This window comes from Hyla sarda, chromosome 8 (genome assembly GCF_029499605.1).
Source record: "Hyla sarda isolate aHylSar1 chromosome 8, aHylSar1.hap1, whole genome shotgun sequence".
Lineage (NCBI taxonomy): Eukaryota > Metazoa > Chordata > Amphibia > Anura > Hylidae > Hyla > Hyla sarda.
The window spans coordinates 85,654,427-85,678,759 of NC_079196.1; the positions used below are offsets into that span (position 1 = coordinate 85,654,427).

Sequence of the window (24,333 nt, forward strand, 5' to 3'; positions counted from 1 at the left end):
AAGGTGGAAGTAGCAGTCCAGCTCCTGGGTTGTTGCCCTCCTACGGCCAGGAAGCATAGGAACTGAGAAGTGGTCTGTGGGGGTGTCTTGCTAATAGCCTATAATTTCCACCTGTTGTCAATCAGTGTTGTTTCCTGAGTGGACAGTGTGATTTAACAGAAGTGTGATTGACTTGGAGTTACATTGTGTTGTTCAAGTGTTCCCTTTATTTTTTGAGCAGTGTACATACATCATGTTTTATATATGTAGACTATGTGCATTCATTATACAGTATTATTAATATATCATGAATGTTTTGATTTTGAAGAAGCAGTTAGAGTCATAACATTTCTAGTTAATCTGATTTTCCCCACAACTAACTCCAACGTGTTTCTTTATTGTCCAATGGGTCTCACAAAGGTAAATGCCATCTTTGCAGTTGACAGCATGTGTCAACAGTATGAGGACCTGTCAGCGGAGCACAGATTGTGATGTAAAAATAAATTTTTTCAAATACACCTGCAGCTTAAGGGAGAGATTACCATATGAACATATTATACAGAAGTGGTGTTTGTACAACTTCAAGGGGTATTGCGACCAAATACATCTTATCCCCTATCCAAAGGATAGAGGATAAGATGTCTGATCGCGTGGGGCCCGCTGCTAGGACCCCGCATGATCTTTGTGCAGCACCCGCATTCTGTGCGGGGCTGCATTTCCAGTCTCCAGGACTGGAGATGGGACGTCACACCACGCCCCCTAGTGATGTCACGCCACGCCCCTCCATTTATGTCATAGACATGAATGGGGGGCGTGGCGTGACGTCAAGAGGGGCCGTGGTGTGTCATTATGTCTCCAGTCCCAAGAACAAAGAGGTCCTTTGGATAAGGAATAAGAAGTATTTGGCCGGAATACCCCTTTAACAAGGTAAAGTTTCACTCTAAATCATGTGCACCAAAAATTCAATGCAAGAAACTATGCAACATATTTAAAGCTCCATACTGAATACTAGGTATTTGACACGATATATTATGGGATTTACCATAACAAACATGCTAAAGTGGAGCCTTTCTGAAATAACACTCTCTCATCCAGACCATGTTTTGTATGATGATGTTTTTTTTTTTTTTGTCCCATGCATCTTGGCTACTTTTCTTGAGAAGCCCCCCCCCCCCCCAAAGAAGACCCCTTTCTGTTGCACTTTTGAGTCTTTTAAACAAGGGTTTAACTGTATATATATTGTATACCATACGATCAGAGATGACCCAAAAGACGTACTCTCAATGAACATAAAAACAAATGCTAAGTAAGTGAAATATTCCAACATACCTGTTGAGATCCCATATTTTGCTGTTGTTATCTAGGGAGCAGGAAGCCAGGAAATCCCCACACGAGTGCCAGGAGCAGCCCCAGACTGCATGTGTATGTCCTTCCAATGTTAGGATACATTCCGACTTTGCAAAGTCCCATATACGAATTGTTGAGTCACCGGAACATGTTGCCAATCTAGTGCCACTAAAGGTCAAAGAAAAAACTAAGTTCAGACGATGAGATGTATACAATGATGTCTTCTGTACACACAGCACAACACTATGTGAAATCCTCTGTAGGGGTGTCAATTTTTTGATGAATAATGCTGATATGGAGGCCTTTTTTTGAACACATTTGAACTCCTGCAGTGCTCACAAGGGACACCATATGGAACTTATATGAAAATACACAAGACTTGTATGGTACAGCATATGAAAACATACGGTAAAAAATATTTTATCACACACTTCACAATTGCAGTTTGCACATCCATTCCAGGTGCCATATGGTAATGATTGTTCATATGGTGATGAGCAAGAGGCCAGAGGATGTTCATTTAGACTGCATCTGCTTCTTAGATGCATAGACTGAAACTTCTGGACTACATGAATTCAAATCCTGCTTAACCCCTTAGGACTTTATATGCACAACAGTTCTGATATAGAACACACTGTGTTGGATCCTTTCAGCTTCATCAAAAACAAGGGGCTGACTTCAACCTCTGTAGCCCATATACTTAATTCAGTTTGGCTCTCATTTGAGCATTTTCATTCTGCTTGTTACTAAAATAATTCTTACTTCTCATTGCCTTCATGCTACCATGCACTGCTGACAAATTTTAGGAGATCAGTTTTGCCTGAAGATAAACCTGTCCCCTTGCCACCCTTCCCCATACAGAACCATTAGATACATATCATGTTTACTTAATCTTTTCAAGTACAGAGTCATCTACACAAAAAAATAAAATACTGCCTATGCCAAATATTTAAAGGAAATCGGTCATCAGTGTCACCTGCACTAACCTGTCGGTACAGACAAGTAGTGCAGGTGACACTGATGACAACGATACCTACCTTATCTTCTTCGGTAGCTTTAGCCCAGGGCCCGACTTGGAGCTTAGTGACATCACCAACGTCTGCCCATGCTCCAAATTGGGCCCGAAGCTGAAAAGACCGAAGAGGATTGCTAGAGAACCACATCACGAAACGGGACCAGGTAAGGATCGTTGTCATCAGTGTCACCAGTTAGTGACACTGATGATTTCCTTTAAGGATACAGCAAATAAAGTATTTCCAGAGATTTGGAGAAGAAATCTAAGCACTACATAAGTACTGGAGAAATTAACAAGGGAAGGACTCTCTTTGGTTAAGTTTGAATTATTTATTTAATTAAATAAATTATTCATTCATTCATGCGTCCATTCATTTTTGATCGTGAGAGATTTGGGGATTCTGTGTGTGTTCTAACACTTTGGCCCTCGTTTACTAACAGTGGAGTGTAGGTTTCTTTGTGGGTTTTAATTCCCTACAATTTATTTTCCACAGTATTTACTAAGGGTGCGTTCACACTACGGAATTCTCGCAGCTGAATTCCGCTAGCGGAGATTCCGCCTGGCGGCCGCCGCCGAGGGTGCTTCGGCGCTAGGGCTGTGGGGTACTGAGCCATCACCAATGACGGCTATGGTCCGCTCGCGGATTCCGCACAAAGAATGAACATGTCCGCCACTGAAATGTCCGCCGCTGAAATTCCGCAGTGTGAACGGGTCTCGCGGAAACCCGTTCACACTAATGTTAAAGTTCACACCGCAGAATTCCGCCCGGAAATTCTGCGGCAATTCCGTAGTGTGAACGTACCCTAAGGTTTCCCTACATTTTCCACTTTCCCTACACTTTGCTTTTTTTACACATGCTCTGATCTGACTGGTTTTCCTCAGCTCAAATCCACCACATTTGATGTGGAAACCTTAGTAAATATGTTGGGTTTTTGTGAAAATGTCAGGAACACGCCCCTTTTCGGAGAACACGCCCCCTTTCCCGGCCACCACACTCCTTTTCGGGTTTTCTTAGCAAAATGGAGAGTTAGTCAGGGTTTTTTTTTTTTCCAATTCTGGTGCAAATTATGGCGCAGACAGAATTTCTGGCACAACGCAAAACATGTCGGGTTTACAATAGTAGATGGGGGCCTTTGATGGTAAAACAATCCGGGGGCATACATGTACTTCTATTTACATTTTACATACAGTTTATAGTATTGGGGAAGAAATTTATGTATAAAGAAGTAGTTTGAGACTAGAAGAACATTGTTACTTTCTTACAGAGGCAGCACCACTCAGGTTGTACATGGTATTGCTATAAAGTAGATCCCAGCACCCATCACCATGTGCACCATATCTCTTGGAGTGCCAACACTTATTCAGAACATCTCAGCTCTAATAAGGCAAATAGGATTGAGCTGCCATACCACGAAAACCACTTGTGAACAAGTTTGGTACTATTTTAGGAAAAAAGCCGCCATGTTTTTGTAACTCCCGGCAAGCTCTTTAATTATTCCCCAACGTGAAAATTCATTTCTTTTCATTTACATTTGCTTCAAGCTAATATAATAAGATGAAAGAGTACACAAAGCAATGTCTCATCAACTAAAGTGAAATAAAAGATACCATTCCCTATCTTCCTGATGCAAGCAAATCTAATTTCATATTCAACTATTGCTGCATTTATTTGATGTGTTTTATTAAAAAAGAAACGTTGATTCATTTCATTTACAGTGAAGCAGATGGCCACGGAAGTCAAGCATCTCTGCAACATTTATTTTAGCAGTAATGTGATTGTTCTGCCTCATTCTTCTGGCAAAGCTGAACTGCCCATTAAATGCACAGCACAGCTCACATGCACACAGACCCGTCTCTGCATCATCAAATACGTCGAGTTATATTCTAGGATTGTTCTGTTGTAACAATGAGTCTCAACAGGAAGTATTCTTTCCCAAGATGTTGTAACATTTTAAAATACTATATTGTTATTATGACAGCGTTTATTAATGGACCACTGCCAAAACATAATGGGGGAGATTTATCAAAACCTGTCCAAAGGAAAAGTTGCCCAGTTGTCCATAGCAACCAACCAGATTGTTTCTTTCATTTTTAACAAGGCCTCTGCAAAATGAAAGAAGCAATCTGATTGGTTGCTATGGGCAACTGGGCAACCATTTCTCTGGACAGGTTTTGATAAATCTCCCCCAATATCTTTAAGGCTTCTTTCACACTACAAAATTACTCCATTTTGATCCGTACGAAGTTCCGTCTGAAAATCGGTTGCAAAACGGCAGTTACAAAATCCCTAACGGCCGTTAGAAAATCCCATTATAGTCTATGGGATTTTTCTAATAGCCGTTTTAACCCGTTATAGCCCGTTATTAAAAGGGTATTCCAGGAATTTTTTTAATTTGATTATGCTACAGGGGCTGTAAGGTTCATAATATAGTGTCTGTACCTGTGTGTGACGGGTTTCTCACAATTCTTCTGTGATTTTCAACCCACTATTTATTTTTAACAGCATACAAAATGACTGTTGTCTCAGACTTTTCCCAGCTTGCAATGAGGCCGAGACCTGACTCACTAGTCAGCTGATGACAGGGGGACTGTCTGCTTCAATGGGTGGAGGGATCAATCTACAACTAATGCAACAGCTGTAGGCACACTGATTGAAAACCACAGGTATGCAGCTCATTTATGTTTCAATGGGTGGGGTGGCTGATGTGTGGGAGGGAGGAAAATTGAATTGTGGGAGTTGTAGTCAAAAAGAGAAAAGTCAAACAGGAAATACCAGTTCACAAAAAGCTAGCCACGGTGTTATGGTAATCTCACAACATAGCCATTTAGTCCCAAGACAAGCGCAGCTCCTTACTAAGCATGTCCATTACTGTCTGCCAAGTAAGTACTAAAATCACCTTATGGTGGAGAACCCCTTTAATAACGGCTGTTATTTTGTGACAGAAGATAGTAATGGGAGAAATAGTGCATGCAGGAAAATACTGCACGTATAATCATTCCCTAAAACAGAATTTTCACAGTTAAAAACCTTAGGGAATAATGTATTTTAGTGTTGTCAAAATCAGACAAATGAGCACAAATGAGGGGAAAAATAAGGTGATGATATTTCAACACCTGTTAAATCTTTACATTGCCAAAGGATAGGGCATAAGATGTCTGATCGCGGGGGTCCCAGGGGGCGGAGTACAGGTGAGATCGTGGGGGTGCCAGCATGTTCGCATTGTCTACATCAGGATATCATGCTTCCAAGTAAGTGTATTCTTATTATCCCATGGGACTCACCTAATAATACCTTGGTTGTAATATACTTATTGGGACTTCCCTGTCTTGGTACAGGTACACTCCTTATTAGGCTGCTTTATCTCTGCTAGCCTGGAGACTGGAAGTATCCATACCCATATAGGAAGGTCACAAAAGATTCCTGTATTCACCTCTTGCTTTCTCCCTGTCAGTATGTATGTACTCTTTTACATCTGTTCTTTATATCTGTCCCCAGACATCAGGACATGGCAGAATGAGAGACACAGTTTGACAATATAACAAAAGAAAAAAGTGCTCAGCTCACCATCCACTAATGTAACGTACTACAGAGACTTCGGCTGTAAAGAAGCAACTGGAGCTCGAGTTTTTCGGGCCGCTTCCCAAATGACTTAGAGCTCCTTTGTAGGTCGAAACGCGTCGGCATGCTGCTTTTTACCCACCGGGGTGTTTTCTTTTTGTTCACCCATGATTTTAACATGAGTTAGTAAAAGCTACGTTTTATTACTATTTTTAAGAGCTGGATCCCCCTTATCTTCACAGTTTGTCAATATTAAGTGGATCGCAATTTCCTTTGGCTATAGGTATTGTTTCAATATACTATTACACTCCTCTCTACCATATCAAAATATACATACATTTTTATCTTATGATCATCCCTATATAGGATTGGACTATGTGTTTCCTAATCCCATGTATTGCCGATCGCATCCTATTTAAAGGGGTTATCCAGGGAAAAACTTTTATATAAATCAACTGGCTCCAGAAAGTTAAACAGATTTGTAAATTATGCAATAGGAAGAAAACGTAGGTGCACTCACTGCTCAGCGGAGACTACTGCATACCGGAGTACGGTACACGGGGAGCTGCGAGCGCCACACCCCAGCTCCCCGTGTACCCGACCCCGGCATGCAGTAGTCTCCGCTAAGCGGTGAGTGCACCTACGTTTTCTTCTCGATTGCATTCTTCTGATACTTCACACTTGTTTGTGTGCACCCCGAAGGATACGTTAACATAGGTACCAGTGTTTGACCGCCATCCAGTCCAGGTGATATACGCCCTCAGAGTGCTCTCACTTTTCTTGTCTATATATATTAGATTTGTAAATTACTTCTATTAAAAAATCTTAATCCTTTCAGTACTTATGAGCTTCTGAAGTTAAGGTTGTTCTTTTCTGTGTAAGTGCTCTCTGATGACACGTCTCGGGAACCGCCCAGTTTAGAAGCAAATCCCCATAGCAAACCTCTTCTGAACTGGGCAGTTCCCGAGACACGTGTCATCAGAAAGCACTTAGACAGAAAAGAACAAACTTTCTAGTGCCAGTTGATATATAAAAAAAAGTTTTTTCCTGGATAACCCCTTTAATTACAAGCAAGCCTACTGAAAGAGGTACTGATATCAGGGGCTATATTAATTTATTCATTTAGTCATATATCCACCACATCACTCTATATCATATTTCTTCTTATTTTCATACAAACTTACCACCAACATCTGTTCCTCATCTACTTTATCTTTATGGACTATCTAAGCAACAAGGCTCTGATTGACATATACATGTAGTCTCTCTAAACGGCACGGGACATATAAAGTATATCCTATACCTCCTTGCTATCTAGATATATACTTATGTCAGAAGAAAGACAGTGGTGCTTATCTTGTCTATGCCCCTAGTCCTCTCTGCACTTCTCCCTCATGAGTTGTGCCGCTGTTTAACAGACACAACGAAACGCGTTGAATGGTTTAATTGTAATGTCTATACCTGTTATGTTCTATGTGATCACTATATTACACTTGTGTTTTGCATGAACTGGACTCACATGGTGTTTACCTTGGAGTTGTTTTCAGTCAGCCAATAGACCACTGTTATATCTGCACTTTCCGTACCTAGTATCTCCTACATCCTAGTTCCTTAGAGTGAGGTAGGAGGTTCATGATACGGGTTGCTCTCTGTAGGAAGGCCTCCCTGCATTAACAGGTAGGGGGTCTATTGACCAGCAGGGCAAGAGTATAGGATATACAGTGGTGGGCCTTACACATATAGCAAGCTGTGACTGATTGTATTTATTATCTGTATCACATTTATTATATTCTTGTACATATTGATTTTATGGTTATAATAAAAGCTATGTTTTAAGATTTCTGTGTATACCCTATTATACTGGTCTGCTGGAAGGCAAATAATTGCAGAAGACCCTGGGAGACAGACAGAGGCAGGTGAGGGGACCTCCGTTCTCCATCTTGGCTGATCTGATGCCCAAGGCAGTGCCGCGGGCATTCAAATCAGCCTTATTTAGTGTCGCAGATGCCATCACCGCCGTAGATGCCATGATCTGTATTGATCACAGCATCTGAGGGGTTAATGGCAGACATCAGTGCGATCGCTGAGGTCCACCATTACTGGCGGGTCCTCGCCTGCTGCCGGGACCCACCATGAATGAAGCAAGTGCAAAGTAAATGTATGGCACTGTGCACAAAGTAACGCTGCACAGCGCCGTACATTTACAGCGCGTGTCCTTAAGAGGTTAAAGGGGTAATTCAGGAATAGAAAAACGCAGCTAATTTATCTCAAAAACAGCTCCAGTCTGTCTCCTGGTTGGGTGTGGTTTTACAACTTGGCTCCATTCACTTCAATGGAACAGAGCTGTTAAACCACACCCAACCTGGAGACAGACAGGGAGCTGGTTTTAAAGGGATACTCCGGTGCTTAGACATCTTATCCCCTATCCAAAGGATAGAGGATAAGATGCCTGACCGCAGGAGTCCTGCCGCTGAGGACCCCCATGATCTTGCACGCGGCACCCCGTGATCGCTCCGGGTCTGATTACAGGCGATCACAGGGCGGGCGGCGTGTGACGTCATGCCTGCGCCCCCGTGTGACGTCACGCTCCGCCCCTCAATGCAAGCCTACGGAAGGGGGCGTGATAGCTGCCACGCCCCCTCCCATAGGCTTGCATTGAGGGGCGGAGCGTGACGTCACACGGGGGCCCAGGCGTGACGTCACACGCCGCCCGCCCTGTGATCGCCCGCAATCAGACCCGGAGCGAACACGCTCCGGGGACAGATTACAAATGGGGTGCCGCGCGCAAGATCACAGGGGGTCCCCAGCGGCGGGACTCCTGCGGTCAAGCATCTTATCCCCTATCCTTTGGATAGGGGATAAGATGTCTAAGCACCGGAGTTACCCCTTTAAAAGAAAGTAGCTCTGTTTTTCTATTCCTGGATAACTCCTTTAATTTACCATAAGATATAGTGGAAAACCTGGCCAAAAAATACAAATAAATATATAGTAACCCCCCGACATACGATGGCCCCGACATATGATCAAATCGACATACAATGGCCTCTCAGAGGCAATCGCATGTCGATGTCAGCATTGACATACGATGCTTTTTTATGTCGGGGCCATCGCATTAAGTGCTATCCGGCAGCGCAAAATGCTTAAGCTGCTGCCGGATAGCAGCTTAATGTTCCTCGTGTGGTGCGGTGAGTATTACTTACTCCTCCACGATGCTCCGAGGTGCCCCTCGGGTCCAGCGCTGGTCCTCCGGTGTCTTCTCGGCCCTGTCCGGTGTCGCCAATACGCTACTGCGCACGCCGTCCCGTCATCCAATAGGAACGGCGTACTCAGCGGCGTAATAACATCGCTACGTAGGCCCAGGTAAGGCCTTGCGGAAGACAGTGGAGAACCGGAGAAGACAGCGGAGGACCGGAGAAGACCAGGAGAGCCCAGCAGAGGACCGGAGAAGACCAGGAGAGCCCAGCGGAGACCGGGGACACCATCAGGAGCAGCGGGACGCGGTCCGGAGCGGCGGGGACAGGTGAGTACAGCTTCCTATACTTTACATTGCACGAATCCCTCAACATACGATGTATTCGACAAACGATGGCTCGTTTGGAACGAATTACCATCGTATGTTGAGGGACCACTGTATATAATTATTCATATCAGAAAATGCAGCAGTACTCACAGATTGCATTCAAGTGTGTGGCTTTTATTCACCAAAATGTGTGACAATGGCCATGTGAGATGGCTGCAACATTGCTGTTTACTGCATATTGGTGAACAAAAGTCACACACTTTGATGCTATATGTGCAGCACACTTGGTCAACAAAATGGAGGCTCTTAGCGCACTTTTTGATCAAAACGTGTCCCCCAATCCACCACGTGGAGGTGACCTCATATAGGATGGGACCCTAAGATTCACTCACCTCAGGCTGGGCAACATGCAGGATCCACTAACAACCTAAAACCACCTCCTGTGAAATGGGGGAGGGGATGCACGGCAACAGAGGGAGCCACTCCCCCCCAGGTGGTTTTAGGTTGTTAATGGATCCAGCATGTCGCCCAGCCTGAGGTGAGTGAATGTTAGAGTCCAATCCTATATGAGGCCACCTCCACGTGGTGGATGGGGGGACACATTTTGATCAAAAAGTGCACTAAGAGCCTCCATTTTGTTGACCAAGTGTGCTGCTGCCATTTTCTTTTTTCACATGTCTTGTACTTGCCACAGCAGCGTGTACCCGTGTATTGGGTTTAGGTGCTGGCTACATTTTTTTTTATTTTGTTCTTATATGTGAGTGCTGCTGCATTTTCTGCTGTGGATACGATCAGGTTCAGCCTGAACCGTGCACCCTGCTTTACCCGGAATGTGCTGCTACTCATCTGAAGGAAAAAAATAAATAAAAATTATATATATATATATATATATATATATATATATATATATAAACAAAGGCAGAATGTCCAGCGCGAATATCAGAGAACAGGATGTTTTTATTCCATTAAAAGCCACAAAGACCAGGAGAACATGACAAGGTGATGCGTTTCGGTCCTAAGACTGGACCTTAGTATGACTAAGGTCCAGTCTTAGGACCAAAACGCATCACCTTGTCATGTTCTCCTGGTCTTTGTGGCTTTTATTGGAATAAAACATCCTGTTCTCTGATATTCGCGCTGGACATTCTGCCTTTGTTCGTTGTTTCCAGTCAGTGCTGCCCACGCCGGTCCTGGCGCGACGGGCTGAGGGAGTGAGCTGGACTATACATACTTTTGCATATATATATATATATATATATATATATATATATATATATATATGGGAAAACTGTAGAAAACTCAAGCAATTTGTTTTTATGTTTACCATGCAGTACATCTGACATGGTATTTGTACTCTACAAGTCTTAATTCTAACAATAGCCAATCTGTATGGCATGAAAAATAAAAAGCCAATAAACCCTATAAATTGCCATTTTGTGACCCTTATAACTTTTTTATTTTTCTTAAGGAGCTGTGCTAGCACTCATTTTTATGCTGTATTCTTTTGGATTTTTTTCTCCATCCATGAGATGCTTATACAGGTCTACCTAATAAAAGTTAATCAACATCTGCAAGACATTTTTCTGTCATTAAGATATTATCCCAACTTCACAAGTTCTATAGTAACACATAAAAACCAGGTCTTTTTAGTTACTGTCAATCGCAGTTTGTCTTCTGTTGCACATAAAACATAATTTGAAAAACATGAAGCAAATCTGTATGACAGCAACATAAATGAGATTTTTGTTGACAGATCTCCATTGTCAGCAAGATCTACCTCCAATTTATGGGATGTCTTACACTGTCACTCTGACATCTGTACTGTCAGCTTTTAAGTACAGAAAACATGTATAGGCAACACATGTCTACAAAATATCTTTATGGTATATGTGACAAAACATTATCTGAATTAAGTTTCAGCTGAAGTCTATTTTACAGTGTGACGGGGCCTATGGTGCTGTCTCTGCACCAGTTATCCTTAAAGGGGTATTCCAGCTTTAGACATTTTATCCCCTATCCAAAGCATAGGGAATAAGATGTCTGATCATGGGGGGGCCCGCCGCTGGGACACCCTCCGATCTCCCTGCAGCACCTGCATTATGTGCGGAGCTGAGTCTCCAGGCTCGGAAACCGGAAGTTTACGGGACAGGAGATGTGACGTAACGCCACGCCGCCCTCGTGACATCATGTCCCCTCCATTCGTGTCTATGGGAGGGGACGTAATGGCCATTATGCCCACTCCCATAGAAATGAAGGGGGGGGGGGGCGTGATGTGACAACATAAGGGGGTATGGTGTCACGTTCCGTTTCCAGTCCCGGAAACTTCCAGTTTCCGAGCCTGGAGACCCAGCTCCGCACAGAATGTGGGTGCTGCAGGGAGATAACAGGGGATCCCAGCGGCGGGTCCCCCGCAATCAGACATCTTATCCCCTCTCCTTAGGATATGGGATAAAATGTCTAAAGCCGGAATACCCCTTTAACACTCTAAGCATAAGCATGCAGGTGATGACAAGGATAAGCGGTGAAAAGGAAAGCTGTAAGACTCCCACTGACATTCCAACAGTTTTTCTTCCTCTTTAAGGATACACTGACAGACGTCATCTTGTGCACACCTGCAGTGCACGCCAAGTCGGAAGTAAGAAGACAGAAGAAAAGTCAGAATGGGCTAAGGTGGAGGTGAATTTGATTACGGTATATATTTATTTAGGGAAGACAACACCTATCTACCTAGTGGGAGAGAACACTACATACTAGATGGGCACCATACAGGAGGGCAACTACCTTCTGGGAGACAATTAACTAATTGTTTAGGGGCAACTATTTACCTACTGGGGGCACCTACCTACCAAGGGGGCATTATTTCCATTTGGGATGCTAGGGGTGGGGAAAAGGTTAGGATGGAGTTCAAAAAGTAAGGAGCATAAGAGGGGGTGTTTAGCGGGTTCTATGGAGATAAGGTGTTGCTAGAAGAAAATCAACACGGCAGACTGGACTGGATGTAGAAAAAAAGGAAACAGGACTTCTCCTGTGTAGCAGTCTTTGTTCAGCAAGGCTGGGTTCACATCACGTTTTTGCCAAAACCGTACTGCAAGCAAACCGTACGCAACCGGATGCATGCAGGTGCATACAGTTTTCAATTGTTTGTCTAGGCATACGGTTTTCTATACGTTTCCTATAATGAAAATGTATACGGGAACGGTACTTGAAAAACGTGGTGTGAACCCACCCTAACATCATAATGGTGTTATTCAATCATTAGGCTGTTGTAGTATGTGGTCAGGATATGGTGATATGATTTGTCTTTTTTGTACTGTTATTATTGGTAGTAATAGCCTTAGGATACTGGGTTTTATGTACTAATATTATGGTGACAATTTGTAGTCACTATGTGGTGGTGGTATTATTTAGCCTATAGAAAATTTGGTTCTAGTAGAATGGGATTTGGTAAATAACAGTCTGGTTATAATCTATGATTGGATTTTGCTGGCTACTGTTTTACCAAACCATCACTTATGATTTCCAATAGGGGCTGTGCATCATTAAAATTTTCGCCTTAAAGCACATAAATGTGACAAGCAGCAATGTTACAGTATAGAGATAATAAACATACCAATGTCACAGTACAGGGTGTAAGGGTGTAAAAATAGGGGTTGCTGGAGAACAGCCCAAAACAAAGCTTGACCACACCCATAGTGAGACCCAGTGAGACCTCCAGGGTGAAGGGGAACTGAAGACCAATTAAAGACAGACAGGTGTCTGGCATCCAGAAGGGTCTTCAAGAAGCTCAGTGTAAGCCAGAATGCTGAGAAGGGACCTCAGGCAGGTATTATTTGCCGCAGAAAGTGAGCTAGGGTTTAAGAAGTGAGGTAGTGCCATGTACAGTACTTGGCCTAGAAGTTTGTTGTTTTTGTCATCTAAAAGATGAATAAAGCCATTTCTGCTGGACTGCCATTAGCTTCTATGCTACTTCTAAGGCACTAAGCACCACAAAACATCTCTGCAGAGTCCAGGAAGCTGCTAGCCTTTATGCTAAATTACCCACAAGTGTCACAAAGGATAATAAGCATAGTAATGTCACAGTATAGGGATAATAAGCATAGTAATGTCACAGTATAGGGATAATAAGCATAGTAATGTCACAGATCATAATAAGCATAGTAATGTCACAGTATAGGGATAATAAGCATAGTAATGTCACAGTATAGGGATAATAAACATAGTAATGTCACAGTATAGGGATAATAAGCATAGTAATGTCACAGTATAGGGATAATAAGCATAGTAATGTCACAGTATAGGGATAATAAGCATAGTAATGTCACAGTATAGGGATAATAAGCATAGTGATGTCACAGTATAGGGATAATAAGCATAGTAATGTCACAGTATAGGGATAATAAGCATAGTAATGTCACAGTATAGGGATAATAAGCATAGTAATGTCACAGTATAGGGATAATAAGTATAGTAATGTCCCAGTATAGGGATAATAAGCATAGTAATGTCACAGTATAGGGATAATAAACATAGTAATGTCACAGTATAGGGATAATAAGCATAGTAATGTCACAGTATAGGGATAATAAGCATAGTAATGTCACAGTATAGGGATAATAAACATAGTAATGTCACAGTATAGGGATAATAAGCATAGTAATGTCACAGTATAGGGATAATAAGCATAGTAATGTCACAGTATAGGGATAATAAACATAGTAATGTCACAGTATAGGGATAATAAGCATAGTAATGTCACAGTATAGGGATAATAAGCATAGTAATGTCACAGTATAGGGATAATAAGCATAGTAATGTCACAGTATAGGGATAATAAGCATAGTAATGTCACAGTATAGGGATAATAAACATAGTAATGTCACAGTATAGGGATAATAAGCATAGTAGTGTCACAGTATAGGGATAATAAGCATAGTAGTGTCACAGTATAGGGATAATAAGCATAGTAATGTCACAGTATAGGGATAATAAGCATAGTAATGTCCCAGTATAGGGATAATAAGCATAGTAATGTCCCAGTATAGGGATAATAAGCATAGCAATGTCCCAGTATAGGGATAATCAGCATAGTAATGTCCCAGTATAGGGATAATAAGCATAGTAATGTCACAGTATAGGGATAATCAGCATAGTAATGTCCCAGTATAGGGATAATAAGCATAGTAATGTCCCAGTATAGGGATAATAAGCATAGTAATATTACAGTGTTGCGAAAATAAGCATAGTGATGTTACAGCATTGGGATAATAAGCATAGTAATGTTACAGTATAGGTATACTAAGCATAGTAATATTACAGTATAGGAATAATAAGCATAGTAATGTCACAGTATAGGGATAATAAGCATAGTAATGTTACAGCATTGGGATAAGCATAGTAATGTTACAGTATAGGTATACTAAGCATAGTGATGTTATAGTATAGAGATAATAATAAGCATAGGGATATTACACTATAGTGATTACAGGCATAGTAATGTCACAGTATAGGGATAATAAGCATAGTAATGTCACAGTATAGGGATAATAAGCATAGTAATGTCACAGTATAGGGATAATAAGCATAGTAATGTCACAGTATAGGGATAATAAGCACAGTCATGTTATAGTATAGGGATAATAAGCACAGTCATGTTATAGTATAGGGATAATAAGCACAGTCATGTTATAGTATAGGGATAATAAGCATAGTAATGTTCTAGTATAGGGATAATAAGCACAGTCATGTTATAGTATAGGGATAATAAGCATAGTAATGTCACAGTATAGGGATAATAAGCATAGTAATGTCACAGTATAGGGATAATAAGCACAGTCATGTTATAGTATAGGGATAATAAGCACAGTCATGTTATAGTATAGGGATAGTAAGCACAGTCATGTTATAGTATAGGGATAATAAGCATAGTAATGTTATAGTATAGGGATAATAAGCACAGTCATGTTATAGTATAGGGATAATAAGCATAGTAATGTTATAGTATAGGGATAATAAGCACAGTCATGTTATAGTATAGGGATAATAAGCATAGTAATGTTATAGTATAGGGATAATAAGCACAGTCATGTAATTAGCATGGTGATGTTCTAGTATAGGGATATGAAGCATAGTGGTGTTATAATATAGAGATATTAAGCATAGTCATGTCATAGTACAAAGATAATAACCATAGTAAGGTAATCACAACTAAAGTTTAAGGATGCCATTTATGCCACGCACTGGCATAATAAACATAGTGAATTTACACATTACAGATGGTTGCGCACACAGCTTTATGTCGAAGTTTTACATTAAGTTTTTTTTTTTTTTTTTTTTTTTTTTTTTTTAGCCAAAACTAAAAGTTGATCCAGCATGAAGGAGAAGCATCAGTCTTTTTTCTATATTTACCATTGGCTTTGGCTCAAAAAGACTAAATAAAAAAAAAAATGCCACAAAAGCTATGTGTAAAAACACCAAAATACCAGTTTCAAACAACTGTACTTGGAATGCAAATTACGCCCACAAGCCTTAGCCTGACTAGTGGTCTGAGGATTCAAACTAAAAGCAGACAGTTTGGGTCATCCAACCTGCGGTCAGGCTGGTGCTTGCATCTGTATTACACTTGTGTAAATTAGGGAAAAAGCTAAGTAGACATCATAGTGGAAAATAAAATTCCTGATATACCCCTTTGCGGCAAATTGGCTTTGGCTTTTTGGCATACTAATGTCTTCAGGTCTAGGTGTGACGTAAACTTCTGTACCCCCCCCCCCCCCCTTAGGCACAGCCCTACCATATTTACTGCATCTCGCCACCCCTCACTTCAGATGAAAAGAAACTGCAGGGTCTGCTCTGCTGCACCCACAGGATTTAAATGAAACTCCTGGTCACACTTACTGTATGTTTATATCAGTTTTTTCGTCTGTGTCCAAGATGCAAAAAATTATTTCAGCTGTTTGTATGGCTATTTATCAGTATACCAGTACACCAACACCCCAGATATATTTGTAAAAATTTCGAATTTTTTTGAGGTTTTATTATGAAACATAACCTGCAGCGAATACTTAATGGTTGAATAGAACACAGGAAATTTAGAATATCAGCTAAAACGACAGCAGTAGATGCACCTGGGGTAAGAATGTAAGATCATAACTATGTAGATGAAAAGAGGTCTCTGCAAGACATCACACTGGGACTGTAAGGATTAATATTGCAAAGACTAGAACTACACATTGATCATACATTGCTCTCCACGAGTATTTCATTTATGCATATATTAAAACATTAAATATTGGGTAAAATGCTACTTTTCTACATCATCATTTTATATATCTGCTTCTGTCACTCTCACTTTTTTATGTTCTCTATGGGGTCTCTGGGGAAAGTAATAGGCGAAGATCTGCAGAACAGTTGTTTTCTGTTTAGTAAAGGATGAGGACACATTTAACCTTGCCATGGGATACCTTTCATCTACCCTTGTTAATTTTGGTACCTTAACATTTTCTGCACATAAACTCTTCGAAAACCTTTAGGGTAAGGTCACACGTGCAGTATTTTGCTGCTATGTATTTTCCTACCCATTGAAGTCAATGGGTAGGAAAATATGCAGCAGAAAATACACAGCAAAATATGGCACGTGTGACCCTACCCTTAAGTGAAATCCAGATGTTGACTTCCAATATTGAGAGCAAAATAAACACAGAAGGCGTCACTCACCATTCAGGAAGTATTTATTCACCGTGCGGGAACCGGGTACAGGTAACACGCGGGGGAGTGGGGTGGAGGACGGGGCTGCCAGCCGTCTTCTGTGTTTCTTTTGCTCTCAACTGTTGACCTTTACTGGTTGAGCACCGCTGCTATGAGAACAGCATCCTTATCAGTGAACAGTCTGCAACCACCCTCACGCTTATTTCCGTTAGTGCCGGCTTTGTTTTTTCTACATACATAGCATACTTCCAATATTGGATAAACCCTGACCGCTGTGCTGACCCTATCCCTGCCTTTTATCTCAGCTCCAAATAGCAGCTCTAGTATCCAATCAGGAGACTACTTCAGTTGTCACTCAAAGCTGAGAGGAGAGGTAGGAGAAGTGTTCAGCACAGAGAGCACAGGGCACTTAAAGTGGTACTCCGGTGCTTACACATCTTATCCCCTATCCAAAGGATAGGGGATAAGATGCATGATCGCGGGAGTCCCGCAGCTGGGGACGCCCGGGATCATGCACGGGGCACCCCGTTTGTAATCAGTCCCCATAGCGTGTTTGCTCCGGGATTGATTACGGTCGACCGCAGGGCCGGCGGCGTGTGACGTCACGCCCCCGCCCCTGTGTGACGTCACGCTCCGCCCCTCAATGCAAGCCTACGGGAGGGGGCGTGATAGCTATCACGCCCCCTCCCGTAAGCTTGCATTGAGGGGCGGAGCGTGACGTCACACGGGGGTGGAGGCGTGATGTCACACGCCGCCGGCCGTGCGGTCGACCGTAATCAGACCTGATTACAGTGACTGATTACAAACGGGGTGCCGCGTGCATGATCAAGGCCGTCCCACGGGCGTCCTCCCGCGATCAGGCATCTTATCCCCTATCCTTTGGATAGGGGATAAGATGTGTAAGCACCGGAGTACCCCTTTAATATGAAGGGTCCACATCCTGAGTACTCTACTCGGCTATCTTCAGCAGCTCCACAGACAATAAAGGCAGCAGTGGCACACATTTACGAGTTGCCAAACCATTCAAAACAATAGAACACCCAAAGATAATGGGGTGTTCTAGTGGTGGGACCCCCCGCAATCTGACACTTATTTTCCAAACTGTGGAAGAGGATAAAGTTCTTTTAACCGTATTGCCCTTTAATCTTGAATGCTTCACAAACATATGCATTACTTTGCTCTTTAATATTTCTCCACTGTTAGCAATCCTTAAAACTATCCAGGATCAAAGTCTCCTCTTCCTCTCTCTTCCCTGATTGACAGTGGAAAAATTAGTGGAAGATTAGTCATATTTCCAAATCCGGTTCCTGTGCAATGCATAGAAATTGTGCGCAGTAGCAAGATTTGGAAACAGGGCTGGGCTTCCAGCCCTCAGCACTTTAGGGGCTTGGGAATGACTTTTTGTTTCTTGGCACTAGAGGATAAAAACATTTTTCTATGTTATGGAAACACAGACAGATATATATGAAATGCACTATGTGTCTCCTTGCTCAGATGCCTAACAGTGTCAGAAGTCTGGAACATAACTTGGAGTTTACAGAATCCCTTTGACAATCACTGAAGAATTGTCCAGCGCAGGTACGGTGCATAAACTACTTTATGTCTGTATCCTGTAAATAAAGAAGTTTAGGCACCGTACCTGCACTGGACAATTCTTCTGTGACTGCGTATTCAATCGGGATTGGAGTATCCCAGTCCAGGATGCAGAGTGGGCAAAGGGGGTGAGCTGAATCCTTTTCCGTACAAGATTAGCAATAATCAATGTTTTGTATGCAATTCTGGACTGTCATTCTACATGACTGTACTGTGAACCTTTAAAAACTTACATTAAAAATAAATGTTACAAAAATAAAAAAAATTCTCAGTTAAGCAGCCTGCATGATCATAACCATTGAAAGAATGGGGAGAGGAGTGTAAACCTATCTGTAAAGTCTGCAGTATAAAAGGCTCAAAACCACTAAAAAATTCCTCCCTTTAACATTAACATCTAAATGTCAGGCATTCTTGTACACTGTATAGTTTATAGCAATAAACATTTTGGTCAATGCTAACACTTAGAATCCATTTTGGGCCTTGCTTTGTGAATGCCATATGTCTCTAAGTATGGTAAGTAGACATATAACAATGGATTAAACACAGCAAAAGCTCTCCAATATATGAAAAATACTAATCAGCCTTCTCTCCTGCACAAGCCTTCGGTCCTTTACCTGTAATCCTTTTTTATATTTTCCTCTAAAGCCTAAAAAATGTGAACAGGTTACTATTATTGACAGGCAAGTTATCTATTTTTGGTCTTCTTAAAAAAATCAATGCACTAAGTACAAACATAAATGACTCCATCTTACACATTAACCCTTTAACGACGCAGGACGTAAATGTATGTCCTGGTGAGGTGGTACTTAACGCACCAGGACGTACATTTACGTCCTATACATAACTGCGAGCATCGGAGCGATGCTCAGGTCATGTGCGGCAGGTCCCGGCTGCCGATAGCTGATATAATGGCCGACATCGAATAGACCAGAGCAGAAGATGATCGATAACACTGATCAATGCTATGCCTTATGCATAGCACTGAACAGTATTAGCGATCGAATGATTGCTATAAATAGTCCCCTATAGGGACTATTGAAGTGTAAAAATAAAAGTAAAAAAAGTAATTAAAAAAAATGTAAAAACCCCTCCCCCAATAAAAAGGTCAATTGTCCCATTTTCCCTATTTCACCCTGAAAAAGTTTTAAACAATTAAAATATAATGTAAATGATACCGCACGGTGAACATAAAAAACAAATTCCAAAATTGCTGCTTTTTTCTAAAATGTTATTCCCCAAAAACTTTATAAAAAATGTATTAAAAAAAATTTTTATGAGCAAATATGGTATCAATAAAAAGTACAGATCACGGCGCAAAAAATGAGCCCTCATACCGCCGCTTAGACAGAAAAATGAAAAAGTTATAGGTTTTCAAAATTCAGTTAAAAAAATGTGTGATTTTTTTTTAAGCGCAACAGTAATAGAAAAGTATGTAATCATGGCTATCCTTTTAATCGTATTGTCCCAAAGAATAAAGAACACACGTTATTTTTACCATAAATTGAACGGCATGAAAACAAAACCTTGCAAAATTTGAAAAATTGCAGTTTCCTTTTTAATTTCCCCACACAGATAGTATTTTTTTGGTTAAAAAAGTGTGTGTATTTTTGGGTGAAAAAAATGCATTTTTTTCCCTGTAGCTGCTGCCTGGGTGTCTCTGTGTGGAGACAAAGTACAGGAAGTGTGCACAAGACAAGCAGGACTCTGTGCAGGCTCTTGGCTTGTCAATCAGCCTGCTGTGTGAGCCTGGGGCATGTCACAGAGTCTCTGTGCACATAGCCCTGCTTGTCAGCCAGACTTCTTGAATTTTGTCTCAGCACAGAGATACAGCTGCAGGGACAAGACAGGATTTTTTCCCCCCCAAAAGTATACACATTTTAACCAATGTATATATGTTACTTTCTACATTATATAAAAAGTTTTTACAAATGACAGGTACACTAACACACTTGGCTGAATATAAATATAAAGTTCCAATTGAAGTAATATTTTGTGCCTTCCTGCATCCCTTTTTAAGGGCTATAGACCATAATGCACACTATATCAAATTTGGGGAAGTAATTTGATTCTGGAGTTCGTTACTCAGACCACTGACCATATGGATTGAAGACTACTAACCAATCTATGACCATGGGGTGCTTGACTGAATGGCACACACATGCGATAGAGTGGAAGCCTGTGTATCTAATCTACGGACTTTATCTGTTGTCATACAGTGACAGGAATGGTCATTATCCCAAGGTACCTTTTGTATGTGGATACCAGGTTACAAGAAGCGCATATATCATGCGGAGAAAGATGGGTGAGATATGAGAAATTCAGAAATAGTTAAATCCCTGGCAATAACTTACTTGCTAGGGACTTTGGTAAGTCCTGATATCAGACCTGGATCTTTTTGGGACAAAAGGCAGGTTGGTAATGGAGCCTTTCATCCCCTTCCAGGTCCACTCAAGGTACTCAGACCAGCCCAGATCAGCACAGTTGAGAGTCAGTCTGCGAGGTTGTGAGGAATTTGTACAAATAATAAGTTACAATCTGGAAATCTTCAAAGTTTGCGCTGGACAAGCAGCATTTTATTTTTTTTAATTTTTTTTGCTTATGCATTAAAGCCGTAGTTATTCAATAGGTTCGGTGGAGCACTGTTCTTGTTATGCCCAATATTCAGGTTACCCATAGTGCCCGAATTTTGGCAAATGGTGCTATAATTGTGGCTTACACTTTCTAGAGGTCCTGTAGTGTCCCTGGAGTTAGATCCATAGCTATCAACATTGTACTGTATATAGTATCACATTTGTATGCAATATCTTGCCCGCTTGCACTATGTCGTCTGGAGCTTCTGCTGTTACTTACATGCATGTGTAAACAGCTGAGCTCGTAGTGCGCAAGTAGTTTCTAAGGACACTCTCTGTATGCCCCCTGACTGGTTGGTAGTTTCCCTCTGCTATGCAACTAATGTAGTGTAATGTCGTATGGACCATTTGCTGTCTCATGCCGGCTTGTTGCTTTACTGTTCGGCAAATCCCATTGGTAAGCGACTTAGGAATGGTAGCGTAGCTGTATTAAGTGTTTTAATCTACATATATGAGCACTTTTTTTTTTTTTTTAATATACACTGTTTACATGAATCTAGTACTTGTAGTACCTTTTAATGTCTCTCATGCACTTTATATGCATAGCATTTTATGATATATATATATATGTGAACACACACACTTTGTAGATTCCTGCATTGTATGTATTTCTTTTATTGATTATGAAATTGATCTGTGATGTCACTTATTAGTGGGTGTATATCTATATCCCACACGTATCACTTACTTGCATTTGAAACTGATGGCGTGAGGCTACTGAAACATTGTCAAGTTTGTATATACCATGGAATATATTTTGAATATAATTGTGGAGTGCTGCATTGATCAACTAACTATTGTGTTGACCCCTAACTGGGGTCTTATGCTTGCGTGCACCCAATTATTTCATACATTATTTTGCATATTCTGTTTGTCTTTAACAGGTGTATCTATCTATTTGCCTACCTATATTATCCATCTATCATATCTATCTGGCATACCAATAGGCAGTAACAATCCCATAAAGGTGAAAAAAAGTTTGGTCTTTATTCAAACAAGTGTGTAAAATGTATCATATCTGTGTCTGTCTATGTAGCTGCCAATCTACATATCTACTTACAGTACCTATCTGCCTATCTACAGTATATATATTTTTATATATGTATCTTCCAACCTACAGTATCTATCTACCTACAGTATTTATCAATCTACCTACCTACAGGATCTGTCTATCTATTTACCTACACTTTGCTCTAAAATCCTTGTCACATTTATGAGCAGACAGTTCCTGTTTTGAATTTACTAAGTACAAGACAAATATTGAAAACCAAAAAGTTTGGAAAACCTGCCTAAATTACTTTCGAGAATATATTCTCTGCTTACGTAATTTCTAGGAAGCCATAGTCACGTAATTGTTTAAAAAAGAGCTAGTAGAATGAATTCAAGTTCAGTGGATCACAATCATCTAAAAATTGACGTACCTTGAACCAATTAAGCCATTTTAAGCTCGGGGAAAACATTGCCGAGGTCAATGGAATGGACCGTCTTATTGAATTTGCACTTAATGGCTGCACCCTGCCTTATTTGTTAATTATCTGCGTAACAGAAGATACTGTTTCAGTCTTGTGACCCTCCACTGTTGAGGATCAGTTTAATAAAAGGTCATGTCTGGGGTTACATACAGCTTGTTCCGCTATGTAGATACTGTCACAGGACCCAATTACCTACTTGCTGCAAGCGTTAGTCTGCAGTTTTCATTTGAAGACCTTTTCTGTGTGCATATTAAAAAGTAATAAAGTTCATAAAGCCACCTGTAGAAAATAAATCCCTATACTGTTAGAGCCGTTCTGGTCTCTCTCAATATCAAACTGCACTGTAACAAGTCACAGTACGTAAGTAAACCGTGCACCATGCGGTACTATCTGAGGGCTCAGGAGCTGTACCCAGGCCATCAACAGTGGGCATCAGCTGATCTCATCAATATCACCCACACTAACCTGTTGGTACAGGTGTGTACAGTGGGTGACACTGATGATAACCATACTTACCTATCACCAATCCATGGTCCCCCTATCTTTCTCGTTTGGGTGGCAAACTTGGGCAGCGCTTCAGGAGCACCATGACGTCACTGTGGTGCTTCTGAAGCTCTGCCTGGGCACCAAGCCTGCCGCCCAGACAAGAAAGATAACAGGCAATGGTTACCATCAGTGTCACCCGCATTACACATCTGTGCCAACAAGTTAGTTTTTAAATGGAAAAATTAAGGAGTTTTAACTTTCAGAATGAGATAAAAATTATATTTATGGCAAATCTATGTTTATTGGTATATCAACACATGAGAGAAAAAAAAGATTTACAGACCATGTCTCATACACATCAAATAAAGAATAAACTAACAGGGGACACTCAAGTTGAGATAAAAATATTTACACATTGGACAGCATCCAAGGTTCAAACATCCAGCCATATGGTGCAAGGCTACATTTATACATCACATTGTAAAATAAACTAAAAAAATACTTTAGTGAAATAGAGATAAAATGTGCACAATAAAAAAGTCAATAAAAAAGTAGACGCAGTTTAAAAAATTGTCCATGGTTGGACAGCCGCTTTTCCATAAAGTTTCATTGTGCACATTATTATACAAAAAATATTTATATATTTTTTTAATTCTTATGTTACAGATGTATTTTGCTATTTATTTTACATTGTGTGAACAAAGCCAAACTCTTTAAAGGGGGCTTCATTCAACTGGTTCCTAAATATTGCATCAAAATCTTTCACTTCCTACAAACAGTACTTAAAGGGGTATTTTGGTTTTAGACATCTTATCCCCTATCCAATGGAGAGGGGATAAGAGTTATGATTGCAGGGGGCCCCGGCGGCGGGACCTCTGCAATCCTTCATCGGAGCACTCATCCTACTAATGGCCATCATGCCTCCTCCCATAGACATGAATGGAGGGGAGCGTGGTGTGACGTTGCAAGCAGGCGTGACGTGATGTCACTTTTCAGAAATCCAGCGTTTTCAAGACTGAATCAGCGCCCCC

The 24,333-nt window shown here is 41.0% G+C and overlaps 1 protein-coding gene across 8 annotated transcripts in view; it reads right to left on the minus strand.

Annotated features, from left to right (window-relative positions):
• Nucleotides 1–24,333, minus strand: part of SPAG16 (sperm associated antigen 16) — a 1,122,606-nt gene that overhangs the window by 557,353 nt on the left and 540,920 nt on the right. For all 8 annotated transcript variants that reach the window (XR_008847220.1, XM_056536059.1, XM_056536060.1 and 5 more), the window contains one exon: nucleotides 1,309–1,494. Coding sequence is in view for 7 of the 8 variants with exons in the window: in XM_056536059.1 (XP_056392034.1) it covers nucleotides 1,309–1,494 (186 nt within the window). In the remaining variant the exon portion in view is untranslated. The remainder of the gene's footprint in view (nucleotides 1–1,308; nucleotides 1,495–24,333) is intronic.